Source organism: Chamaea fasciata, unplaced genomic scaffold (genome assembly GCF_029207755.1).
Source record: "Chamaea fasciata isolate MVZ Bird 193981 ecotype frontalis unplaced genomic scaffold, bChaFas1.0.hap1 SCAF_5, whole genome shotgun sequence".
Taxonomy (NCBI): Eukaryota; Metazoa; Chordata; class Aves; order Passeriformes; family Sylviidae; genus Chamaea; species Chamaea fasciata.
The window spans coordinates 24,440,656-24,453,783 of record NW_027094090.1 but is presented as its reverse complement, the minus strand read 5'-3'; the positions used below and the strand labels follow the sequence as shown (position 1 = coordinate 24,453,783).

The following is a 13,128-nucleotide window of genomic DNA, read 5'->3' as shown; positions in this document are numbered from 1 at the left end:
TGATCTCTGAATGAAATCTCCTCACAGACCAGAAGAAACAACAAAGTCCTCTATCAGGACATCAACTCTCTGCTCTTCCATCTCAGTCTTTCAAGAGTTTCCTCAAATGCCTTGCACGTCCTCCCAAGTACAACAGCTCAAACTTTGCATTGTGCTGCAAAAACTTTCCTCAAGTAGGCCACAAAGTCTCTTTTTCATAAACACAGTAATGGATACAGATACCAGCACTGGGAGCGATCAGTGCATGCCTGAATGATTGGTTGGGAGTGGAATACGTACTGGACAGTCTCATGGAACTGGGACTTTAAAGACAACACTATGGCAGGACCACATCGTGACATGACTGCCAATGTACAGTGTCAGTGCAATTCACTTGCCTCCAAAGCATGGAGACATGTACAGGCTGAATTTGAATCCAAGCATATTCTTTGGGCCAATGAACAACATAACTAACAGGGACTTTAGCCTTCCAGCATTGAAACAGTACAGACAGCTCTCCCCAGTATTTTGTAGAGGGAAGGAATATGTATCTATGAGAATACCAGCACAGCTGTCAGATCACTAGTCAAGGGGGACATACACTTCAAAGAGGAACTGAACCCTTACTATCCAATCCATTTTTAGTAGCTATACCTCTGTAAGTTTGGGAACCAAGAAGAGGAAAGATATGAGCACAGAATTTAAATTGAGGTCTAGGTGTGTCTTCCAGAAAAAAAAATGTACTTTTTTTCCAGATAAGGACAAGAGATTTCAGAAATCTTAAGGCTCTTTTATACTTACTGTATACTTCATTTTTCATTTTGTGCTGGATGTAGAGTGCTCTAGCAGGGCTTAGGGAACTTATTAAGTTTAATAAGGTTGCTGAGGAATGTACCTCTCAGCTTAGGCTTCCATGGTACTGCACAAAACTATAATAAAAGTATGAGAGGCGTTGCAGAGCTGATGCCTTAATACTATAATGGGAAACAAAAAGTTGGAATGGGAGTCTGACGGAGTAACACTTCCTTAAAATATTTTCCTTATAAATCTACTGTTACATACAATCTATGATAAGGAAAATAGCTTCTAAACTGTTTAACTGGTAAGATAAAAAGACAAGATATTTTAGAAGCCAGTTAAAACTGCTTCCAGTGGAAGAGAAAAAGCAATGAAAAAATCTGGAATCTAAACAGAAGTAGCATTTATGATTTAAGATACACATGTACAAGGTATTATTTTACGAGTTGAAAACTAAAGGCCTGTGCAGAAGTTATATGCATCTCTCCCTCCCACACTTTTTTTGCTGCATTTTACAATCAGACAGATTTGACTGGAAGACTAACCTACCTTGCCTATGCTCCCAACTTCGTGCAAAATACACCCACCACCAGCTCACATAATCCACTAACTTGCATATTCTCGTCAATGTTATGCATGAGGGAATAAGGTGTGAGACAATTTTACCTCTGAGCCACAGAAAAAAACATAATCACCTTAAATAGTTAATATTTCCCTTCCATTTCCTTAGATATATCATTAATACCTCAATTCCAGCTTCATGATTTCAGAGAGGTCTTCAAATTTTTTTTCTTCCACTTGCAGATCATTAATAGCATCTAGGAGTTTCTGTTGATCTTCAGGATTTGTAATGCCAATCTAAATTTAAAGAGTAATTCCAAATATGATTTACTTTTAAAATTACTAGACATAATAGTACAGCAACACATTTCACTAGCTTCTAAATATTAAGATTAAAAAAAAAAAAGTTCTTTTTAAGTTATTGCAACCAGCTACAATGTATATAAGTGACAAAGAAAAACAACAAAGGAAATACCACAGAAAATATTCAGTGATGCAGAACAAAACGACAAGAGATGAGGAACTGCCAAACTGAAACTGCACAGGATACTCAGAAAATCTGTTGAGGGTTTATTAAAAAATAAAAAAGAGCAGTTTGCCTAAGCACCCTGTCTTATTAGGATGTTAGGATTTCAATTTCAGAATGGTCTGAGTCACCTCTGACAGCAAGATAACAAATCGTCATGATGGTGATACAGCATTAGCTAAGAAAGAAAGAGTGGAAATTATCAAATCAGCATCAAATGGAGAATTTTACAGGAATTCATATTTTTTAACTGAAGGAAAACACAAAAGAGATATATCATGTAAGAGATTCTCCAAGTGATGCCTGGAACAGAAAACACTGCCAGCTGTGCTATCCATCAAGCATCTCAGATTAAATTTTAAGTCATATTTAAATCTTACGCTCAGAGGTTTCTTGCAGAACACTTAAAGGAAAAGAATAGTTCGTTTGTTAAAAGGGAAATGCTTCTGTCGCACGTTCAATATTTCCCTTGCTCATCTCACAGGCTGCTCTGCAACACAGGACTTCTGGTGTTAGTAGCCCTAAGATGCTCCTCCACGCAAGTGAAAAACCTCTTGACTTTCCTCCTAAGGCACCAGCCGAGTACCTGACTCAATAGCAGTAGACCACTCTGGCATTTGAGACTGCAAGGATCTCAGAGTCTCCAAACCTAGACTATATGAGACCCTCACTGATATTCTGAAGACTTGAAGTTACCTTCTGTACCCTCAGAAATCTGGAAGAAGTTAGTATTTGCAGTCTCCCCGACTTCTGTCAGAAAGAATTTTGAATGAACAGCTGATAACCCACATCAGATCACATTCTAGGGAAGAGATTGTGCCTAGGGAAACGCTTGCTTTATTCTGAAACCCAATGTTCTGACATCCATTTTTCACTGACTGCATAAAACTGTCCTCCAGGTTCTCCACCAATCAGAGGTAACAAATAACCATGGGCTCACAAGTGTACCTTTAAACATTTCAAAACTATGCTAAATTTATAGACAAGTAAGTTCCTCAGTAATGAAAAATCCCAAGATTAATTGGGAATTTAACTACAGGTGCCAAGAACTTTTGAGGTTTTAATAGTTTTCCATGGGTCCCTGAATAAATTGTACTGAAGTATTTTTAGCAAATATCACTGGTAGCCTTAAGATAAAAGATCTGGGTTTCCTATAAGTAATCTGCTTCACATGTGTTGAGCTGTAAGTTTGCTCAATTCATTAGTTCTCAGGTTTGCCTTGCGGAGCCCTAGCTGGTAAGAACTAATATTTTCTTAAGGCTTACAAAGCATCGCAGCAGTCATTTTATCATGAATAAGTAAGTAGATTCCTACAATAGCAGTTATTGAGGAATTAGAACTATCTTGCTTTAAGTAGGAACTACTGTGAAGACTGCCTTTGCTTTTGACTCCACCTTCTTATTCCTGAAACCAGCAAATCAGGATGCAGCTTTCTGACCAGCATATCAGGAAGATGCACTTTGTTCCCCTAGAAATAAAATACCATCTTGTTCTTCTGCAAAGGGATCACTGAGCACCACCACATCTTGAAAATATGTGTCAGGAAGTAAAGAATGTGAAAAATGTCACTAAAGCCTTCTACCACTTCAGTGGTAAAAGGTGCAGAACATGGAGACAGAAGGTTGACAGATCAGTCCAAACTACTTAGCAATGTCTAGACCATCTCTTCAAGAACATGAAGTGACCCAGAATCTGACTGCTCATGCAATAATGAAAGCATGGAACAACCACAGTGCAATAAGCCCTTCTTGATGGATAAGTGAATTTTTAAGTTGGGGTTGGTTCATTTGTGCTCTGCAGTCCAAATTACGCAAGTATTATTGTGAAGTGGCCATGTTTAAGAATCCGCAAGTGCTGTACAATGATTTGCCTATATCTGTAAAACAGACTATAAGCACTCTCAATTTTAGCCAGATCAACTCTAGGAACATCTATTGCATTCTTTACTTAACTACATAAAAAGCAGCCCCTCAAAATCCAAGCCCCAAGTTCACTCCAGCATGAACGTGACAGGCGGTGAATACGATTGCCTCAACACACAAAAGATTATATACTGCACAGATAAAACCAGTGAAGCTATGCACAAACTCTTACATCAATGCCACTTTGCCCAAGTAACCACTAATTTTAATAACCTGACACATTTCTGTCAAATATTAAATGCTTTGTTCAGGGAGTGGGGTCAGAGGAATGCATCCTGGAACTGTGATTTAGAAGTACACAGACCAGACAATTATCTAATTATGTAGTTAAAGTTCTGGATTATATTTTGAATTTTGATGTGTCAACTTTTCATTATACGTTCTCAAATCCAAAACAAGATGTCAATTTCTCCTATTCTAAACTAAATAAAATGTAAGAAAGAATCCTTTTTAGTCCTAAATGCATCCAAAAACAAAATTACTTCTGTTGCTATCTTATGAGAAAAATGCTTAAAACAAAATAAAACGTGTGAGTGTCATAAGAAGCGCAGACAAAAACCTCCAAATTGAATAGATATGCCCCAGTATATTCAATATATTTTTTCCAGAGTGGAACAGTTTATAAGCTTAAGGAATGCAAGGATTTCAGCTTGAAAGACTCATTGTTTAGGCTCCATTGTAGAATACAGATAAAGATATTTAGAGAGAAAATATCTTCCTATATTGTTTGATGGAGGAAAGCATATCATGCTAGTGACAGGATTTCTCCCCAGTTCTCTGGATACAAAGCAGATTGGTTCAGAGGCATCCATCAGAGGTCATCATTAATCTTTGTAGTAATAAGATCCAGGCTCTTTAAAACAGCTGGCTATTAGCTGGAAGTCTGCCATCACAGTAAAAACTTTCAACTCTGAAGTTACAAGGAAACAGATTAGATTTGTTTTATCAGCAGCATGGGGAGAAAATGTTAGCAGAGCTCTGAAACTAGACTGCATAAAGAATTTAGGATAACTTATGAAGTGCTAATAAACCAGGAGTGTTATGCCATTTTTTAACTTCTCAGCTGAAGACTCACTAATTAATTTATGCCCATGCACAAAGCATGATTTATTTTTCAGGAATTGTTTCCTGCTGTTGCAGTTAACAGACAAAGCAATTAATTTCTTACAGATATTATCTTCCTGTGTAGAACCAGATGATCCACGTAGTTATTTCAGTTTGTTCAAAGCTTTGTTTGCTTTTATAATAGTGAGCCTCAAACAATTTAGAACACTGAAACAGAAGCTATGATTTTGACTGAAATTTCACCTCTTTGGAGAGGGAGCCATAAAGCTTAGCCATTCACTGAAGTACACAATTCTCTCCTCTTTCCCCAGTGTTTCCTGGACAAAAACAAGCAATAACTACAATACCAAAGCAAGTGATCAATACGATCGTACACTCAGATTCACAGTTTAATGCAATCATGCCCAATACAGCAGCTCACACAGTAATGAGAAGAAATCCACAAGAATCTCCTTAAAGGACAAAACTATTATCAATAGAGGCTTTCGAGTTCTAAAAATCCCAGGACACCTGGATGCTGTCTGATGATCCTGAGGCTTCAGAAAAGTAGTAACATCAAAATACACTGACATGTCTTGTAATAGCTTACCCTAGACAAACTCTTAAAAATCTCTTCTTTGACAAAGCACCCTATATGAACACCCCCTGAGCATACAGAATTACTTGTGAGTTCTGTCAGAAAAATTAATTACTCAGTTACAAGACAAAACATCAAGCAAAACAATCCTTGCTGACATTCACTCTAAAGGAATATAACCTTGGCTCCAGCTGCCAGAACACACACCTCCTTGGTACCAGGACTAGGAGAAAAAAAAGCTGACACTAAGGACACGGCTAGCTGCAGTAGTAGGGAGCAGCCTTGAAGTGGCTGTTTTTACGAAGTGTCTTTGGAATCCCAGACCAGAGATTCCAAAGCTCCCCGGTACAGGGTGCTCAGAAGAATCCTACAGCCTGAAGTACTTATGTTGTTCCAATGAGAATCCTGTAATTGGATTTTATTATAGCATCCTCTTGTAGGCACAGAAAGTCCTTCCACTTCCCACAGGAAAAATTCCATCAAAGAATTAAGAAAAGCAACCACCACATCTCAAGTGAGAACTGAAGCCTTGTAATAATGTATCATTTAGTTAAAAGACCAACCTTCCTGGCTGCAGTAAGAAACAAAATCTTCTCTTTTCTCCCTTTTTTGAGGGGGGATAAGGTTTTACAAACCTGCATGAGATACGAGATTCTACAATTTAAGCAATTTTACTGTAAGAGAGCTCTTCTTTCTCCAACAAAAATTACCAACTCACAAAGGAGGGCCACATCTAAAGTAGTTCTTTAGTATTATCTACTGCTAATCCTAGCATTGACTTCCCTTCAGAGAAATCACAATTAAAAACTAAAAATGGTAACAACTAAAATTTAAACTAGAAGTATTCCTGCTCAGCCCTGATCACTCATTGACCCGTGAAATAACATACTTCAGAAAAAGCCGGCCAATACTCACATTAAAATTCAAGAAGTTGCAGAAGATGCTGAAAGAATTCTTGCAAGGTTAGAAATTTATAACCAGAAGTCAAGACATTATAAACATGAAAAAAAGAGGACAAAATTGAATTAAATTCTAAAGTAGTAAACTGACCTGTATTAAGTCATCTTTTTGCATTGTCAGAAGTTGTCTTAAAGTTATATCTTGTTCCTGTATAAAACAAAGGGGTTTCTGCCATCAGGAAGAATTTCAGAATAAAATAGTTCTAACTTGATTTTCTTCCCCATTTTACTTCAGTTTTCAGGAACAAAATCAGATACAAAACATCGTTACTGAAGCAATGAAAGATCTGTCTAGTTTAGAAACATCAAATGTTGCGGCTAACGCACATAATCAAGAAATCCAATTTAGTCCACTGCAGTTTAACTTCCCATTTTATAAATATATTTCTGTCTAAGGAATTTTTCTGAATTTATATATTAATGGCAATATAGCTTTTTTATTATGCAGTAGGTGCATTTTGCTTTCATGGATTACTTCACAGGTAGCAAACATACCACAAAATTACCTCCAATAATCCTCTAATGTGTTCTAGACCAAGACCATGTAAAAACACTTCGATGTCATGAAAAGTTGAATAGGAACTGTAAAGATAATTAATGGGATTGGAGTTAGAAACAGTGGAAATTAAATTAAAAAAATACATCCATAACAAAATGTTACAGAAAAGCTCCCCAGACATAGCACTTGGGAGGAACCTGAAGTTGCACACACCTGCTGATGACCTTATACAACTTAATACATCAACTTCATCTATCAACTTAATATTTAATCTTATACAACTTAATCTATCAAAAATTTACAGATGTCTTTTCCGTCTAATAAGTTGAATTGAGCCCAGAGGGAATGACTTTCACTCGTAAAGGTCATTTTAAGTCACGAAACATTCCAAATGAACCTTACAGTTGGGTCACAAAAGCCTGAAAAATGTGGAAGTGGGGTTAAGGAAGATAACTATGTATTCTTATCAGATAACATTCATATTAATTGGATTCAGTCCACAACTGGTATCCATCTGGTTCCAGTTAAGGCCATAAAGGGTGTCAAGAAAACAGGACTGTCTGTAATTAAAGATGGTGGAAATTACTCCATCATGAAACTTGTCAAAAAACTACTATTCAGAAGGCAGACTGAGGATGTAGTTAACACTGAACTGTAGGTTCAGATTTTAACATTTATAAACAAATATAAAATATCAATTTTGATTCCCCACTTTACCAACAGATATAAAAGTATACAAGGAAAAATAACTAAACAGCTTTCAACAATCAGATGAACTGCAATGAAAAGAATTAAATGGAAGAGCAAATCCTACAAAATCCTGACAGGAATACTGCATCTGCTACAATGAATCTTTTGCCAAAATCCTGAGTTATGTCATACTTTGCTCTGCCTTGTTGTAGGCCCTGAAATGAAGGTCTGCCTCCTCTTCTCCTCAAAGACTGAAGGAGCATCTTGAGTGCCATCACATGGCATGTACAGGGCAGCCAGGGAATCAGGCCCAGCCAGCACGGGTTTAGGAAAGACAGGTCCCACTAGACCAACATGAGCTCCTTTTAAGGCAAGGTGACCCACTTAGCAGATGAGGGAAAGGTTGTGGATGTTATCTGTCTGGACTTCAGTAAAGTTTTCAATACTGTCTTCCATAGCATTCTCCTGGAGAAGCTGGCAGCCCACTGGGTTAAAAACTGGCTGCATGCCCAGGACCAGAGAGTGGTGGTGAATGGAGTTACATCCAGCTGGCAGCCAGTCACTGGTGGTATTCCCCAGGGCTCCGTGTTGGGGCCAGTCCCGTTGAATAGCTTAGCGATGATCCGGATGAGGGGATCAAGGGTACCCTGAGTAAGTTCACACATGACACCAAGCAGGGTGAGAATGCTGACCTGCTGGAGGGTTACAAGGCTCTGCAGAGGGATCTGGACAGGCCGCATCAATGGGCCAAGGCCAATTGTACAAGGTGCAATAAAGCCAAGTGTTGGGTGCTGTCCTTTGGTCACAAACACCCCATGCAGTGCTACAGGCTGGGGGAAGAGTGTCTGGAAGGCAGCTCAGCAGAAAAGGCCCTTGGGTGCTTGCTGAATATGAGCCAGCAGCATGTGCCCAGGTGGCCAAGAAGGCCAACAGCATCCTGTCTTGGATTAGAAACTGTGTGGCCTGCACGAGTGGCAAAGAAATTGTTCCCCCTGAACTCAGCACTGGCGAGGCCACACCTCAAGTTCTGGCCCCTCACTACAAGGAGGACATTGAGGGGCTGGAGCATTTCCAGAGAAGGCCAACAGATCTGGGGAAGGGTCTAGAGAATGAGTTGTATGAGGAGCAGCTGAGGGAGCTGGGGTTCTTCAGCATGGGGAAAAGGAGGCTCAGGGGAGACCTAATCACTGTACAACTGCCTGAAAGGAGGCTGTAGCCAGGTGAGGGTTAGCCTCCTCTCCAGGCAACTAGAAACAGGATGCAAGAGCTGACACAACAGAGGTTCAGAGGCAGGACATCAGGAGGAATTTCTTGACTGAAAGGGTAGTCAAGCATCGGAACATGCTGCCCAGGGAGGTGGTTGACTCACCGTCCCTAGAGGAGTTCAAGAAATGACTGGACAGGGTGCCTAGTATTAAAAGGTTTAGTTGACATGGTAGTGTTCAGTCAAGGGTTGGCTTTGATGTAGGTGTTTTCCAACATAAATGATTCTAGGATTCTAAAAACATAATCTGGTGAGGCTCTGCCGGAAGTACTCAGTCTGAGACCACCTCACTGTGAACTGCTACCAGCCCATCAGCCTAATGCTACAAAACAAGAGCATTCCAAATTCAGCAGGGCTGGCTGAGCAGGGGCAATCTGACCAATCAAAACAGACTACGGGCACCACGAGCTGTCTTTATAAGACCACGCAGCTCAAGCTGAAGGACACGAGCGGATGGTTTGTTGAGGACTTCTTAGCCAAGTTCTTGCACGAAATAATATCAGGAATCTCTAAAGTTGCTGAAGCAGGTGCAGGCAAAAGGGCATCTTCAGGGTAAGGGGCACACACTGCCAAAACTTCCAGAGCTTAACTGGTGCTCATACTTAATTTTGACTCCCCAATTGATTTAGGAAAAAAAGAAAAGGGCACAGCTCTTCTTGGTGGTAATGAAGCTGAAAAGCATTCAGTGAAAGTTTCAAAAATTTAACATCAAATGAAGATAAACACAGAACAAGAAGTATGCAACAGGGGAGCATACGAATTTAACAGAGCTTAAATTAACTGAAGTGACATTGGACCCTGTCTCTCCTATATCTTACACTAAATGAGAGGAAAGAAAAATCCGGGGCATGCTTTTTGTTTATATTGCCAAGGAACTTTGCAATCTTGAAAAATTGATACTACATTAATATACTTACTGTGGACTCTTCACAGCACTCCAAACAAGACACATCATGCATCAGAACAACTGAATCATTGATATGAACAAATACAATCTCTTAGGAATGTTTATAAGCTAAAATCACACTACAACTGTATTTACCCAATACTGTGGTCAGAGACAGCTGTCAGAAATTTGCAGATAGCATCTCGCTCAACTGTTTTCTCCTTTTGGTATCTCCCTTGCAAGTGATTTGCAGCCAAAGAGAGCAAACTAAATATCTGGAACAAGCAAAATGAATTAATTATTATTAAAATTCAAAATGTATAAAAAATATATGGGAGTAAGATTACAACCAATTACTACTTACAGTGAGCATGAAACAATTGCCACTTCTCTAAAGCATAGATCTATAACAAAAAGTTAAGACTAAGAGTTTATCAAGAGCGTTTCTGAATTAATCAAATTCCAGCACAACGATGAATACAGAGCACAGTGGTGTTTATAACACGGTCTAAAAAAACCATCTGCCACTACACAAAAAGCCAAACACCAACATGGTAATTTTTGCTGCTTGTAGACAAGAATTCTACATACTCAAAGCAATAAGTTCTCTAAAGTACACAAGGCATATTACTCTTTTAACATCTCCATTTCCAGTGCATATATAAACATAACATTTATCAATTTACAACTGACAATCTAATTTAACTGTATCTGACAGACAGGGATTCTTTCAACTGATTAAAGAAGCCTTCTGCTAGGCATCACTATGCAGCAGTGATGGATTGCAGACATTAAACTGCCTCTGTGAAGGTTTTGAGATAGTTACAAGAAAATTCAGCAAAAGAAGCAGAACCTCAATAAAGCTAAACGAATGGTGAAACCACTTGCCTGGAATTTAGAACTAGACTAGCCAGTTTCATATACATATACATAATTATGTTGGTTGATCCTGGCAGGCAAATAAGCCCCTACTGGGGCCAGCAGGATGAGGGAGAAAAGAGTAGGGTGAAAAAGAGAAAACTTTTCATGGACTGAGCTAATACAATTTGATATGTGAAGAGGGAAAAAAACCCCAACCCAAAAGCTAAATGATGCAGAAGCAGGCACCTCCCACCAGCAGACCAACGCCCAGCCACTCTCCAATTTTATTGGTGAGCATGACGTTATAGGGCATGGAATATCCCTTGTGTCAGCTGGAGTGAGCAGTCCAAGGCTGTGCCCCCTCCCAACCTACTTGCTAGAGATGGGGAGCAGAGTGAGAAACAAACATGGCCTTGATTCTGCAAAAACACTGCTCAGCTACAGCTAAAACACTGGTGTGTTATCAACACTGTTTTGGTCACAATCCTAAAACACAGCACCACAGAGGCTGTTTGGAAGAAAAATAACTCCCAGTCAAATCCAGAATCATACAAAAGAAAAATATTTTCCCTCCCAGAAACAGTTTCTGCAGACACTATCTGTATGACAGCCAATTGGGTTGCCAACAGCCTGAAAGCAGACCCTGAAGCTGGAAGAAGCTCATGACCATTAAATATCTCAATACCATCTGCAAGACTTTGCACCAATTGTGTGAAAGTTAGCACTTTAGGTCAAGAGGCAAGAGCCATCTCTCAAGTGTGATAAGCCTGTATTCCCTCCATGTCAGAGAAAGTCACGTTATAAGATCATATGGCTGCAACCTGCCGAACAAGTTGTTTATGAAAGGCAGAAAGCGTTTGTAACTCTTTTCAGAAACCTGAGCTAGCAGATCACTAAGCCTCAGAAACAGATCTTGCTCGCTTCCACTGACAGCTCTGTGCATAGTTATCATTTTTGCTCCTGCCTAGCCCTTGAGTCTGGCAGGGGGAAAAATAAAAGAGGTAAGAAAAAGCAGCTGTAAATTACAATTCATAAGAGTGAATTACACTTTTTTTAAGAGCCAGTCTAAAAAGCCACATCACTGGTAAGAGCAACTCAAAACAAAATACACAGGAATATGGTCTGACTGATCCACCATGTATCATCTAGTAACAGCAGCAAACATATTTATTTGAGGAGAATACAAGTTATCTTCAGTAGACTCCAAATTGGTAACTAGTGGTTGCTCTTTCCATGATCTGATGGCAAATTCACATTATTTTACACCTTACTCTGGAGAATAGATTTTGAAATTGGCCAGTACCAACTCCTCTTTTTTTTAGCTTTAGCCTTTCCACTTCCAAACTCAACGAGAAACCATACTCTACAAATCAGTTTGATATCTGCATTCTCCTACATATTTTGGCAGATAAGTAAAAACCAATACATTTTTCTACTTCTCATCAACACTGCAAATGTGAATAATTCCTTGTTTTGTGTTCTACATCTAAAGAAAGAATAAAGAAAAAAGGTTTCAAGAACACTACAATATAGCCTTTACAGCACTGTGAAAAGCTGTGATATAACAGAAAATAGTCTGTTATAAATATAAATTTAACAGCACTTATATTCAACTAGCTGCTGTAATATAGTTTTTAAAGTAATACTTCTACAGAAAATTATATAATGAACAGATTTTTGACACAAAACACAGAATTTGCATTTCTAAGAGAAATTAAATACCTCTAAATGTTTATTGATTTTTGCTAGGTCTGCTGCTGTTTTTTCATCCTTGGTCTGTAGATTTTTGTCAGCTCCTAGGTCAAGCAACTTCAAAATTACACTTTTATGTCCATGGTGTGCCGCCCACATTAATGCCTGCAAAGAACAACTTTGTTTTACCAGTTTTACATATGAAGCAAAACCCAACAGTTTCAACCAATAGCAGACAGCCCAATATGGAGACAAAGACAATTAATCCAAGACTATCTCAAGGTAATGTTAAAGCAGAAAATTCTGAGGAATGTTTCTCAGAAAGCTGTGCTTTTAAACAAGCTAGTGGGTAGTCACTTTTTAAATTTTTTATCATTAAATATAACACACAAAAAAAATCACTTACTGTATATCCATTCTCATCTTGGGCATTTATGTGTGATCCATGAGCAACAAGAAAAGCAGCAACCCGAGAATAGCCTTTTCTAGCTGCATACATCAGTGCAGTCATTTGTTTCCTGAAAGACAAGGTGAAATAAAGTACATCAAAATACAAAAAGAAAAAAAAAAAGTGGCACACTTCTATTTTCATTAAAAAAAATTATTTTTAAAAGACACAGCCTAATTGATGCATGCTACGTGCAGAATAATTTAAATCCAAAGTTTGGAAAAACTATGCAGTTTCATTAAGGGCAAGATGTAAACCCCAACTGAATACCTAAGAGAAAGAGCCCCCAGATTGTTATAAATGACCAAGGCAGGAGATGATTTTAACTCCTTAAAATGCCTTTATTAGGAAAAGAAAAGGGGAAGCTCGAGAGATTGCCTACACCGCTGCTGCTCCACCAA

General features: G+C 38.7%; 1 protein-coding gene across 1 annotated transcript in view; it reads right to left on the bottom strand.

Moving 5' to 3' along the window:
• ASZ1 (ankyrin repeat, SAM and basic leucine zipper domain containing 1) overlaps positions 1–13,128 on the bottom strand; it is a 35,527-nt gene that overhangs the window by 6,407 nt on the left and 15,992 nt on the right. The window contains exons 5-10 of the mRNA XM_066184559.1: positions 12,686–12,797; positions 12,310–12,444; positions 9,883–10,001; positions 6,894–6,969; positions 6,479–6,535; positions 1,523–1,635 (exon numbers count right to left, since the gene is read on the bottom strand). Of these exons, the coding sequence (XP_066040656.1) occupies positions 1,523–1,635; positions 6,479–6,535; positions 6,894–6,969; positions 9,883–10,001; positions 12,310–12,444; positions 12,686–12,797 (612 nt within the window). The remainder of the gene's footprint in view (positions 1–1,522; positions 1,636–6,478; positions 6,536–6,893; positions 6,970–9,882; positions 10,002–12,309; positions 12,445–12,685; positions 12,798–13,128) is intronic.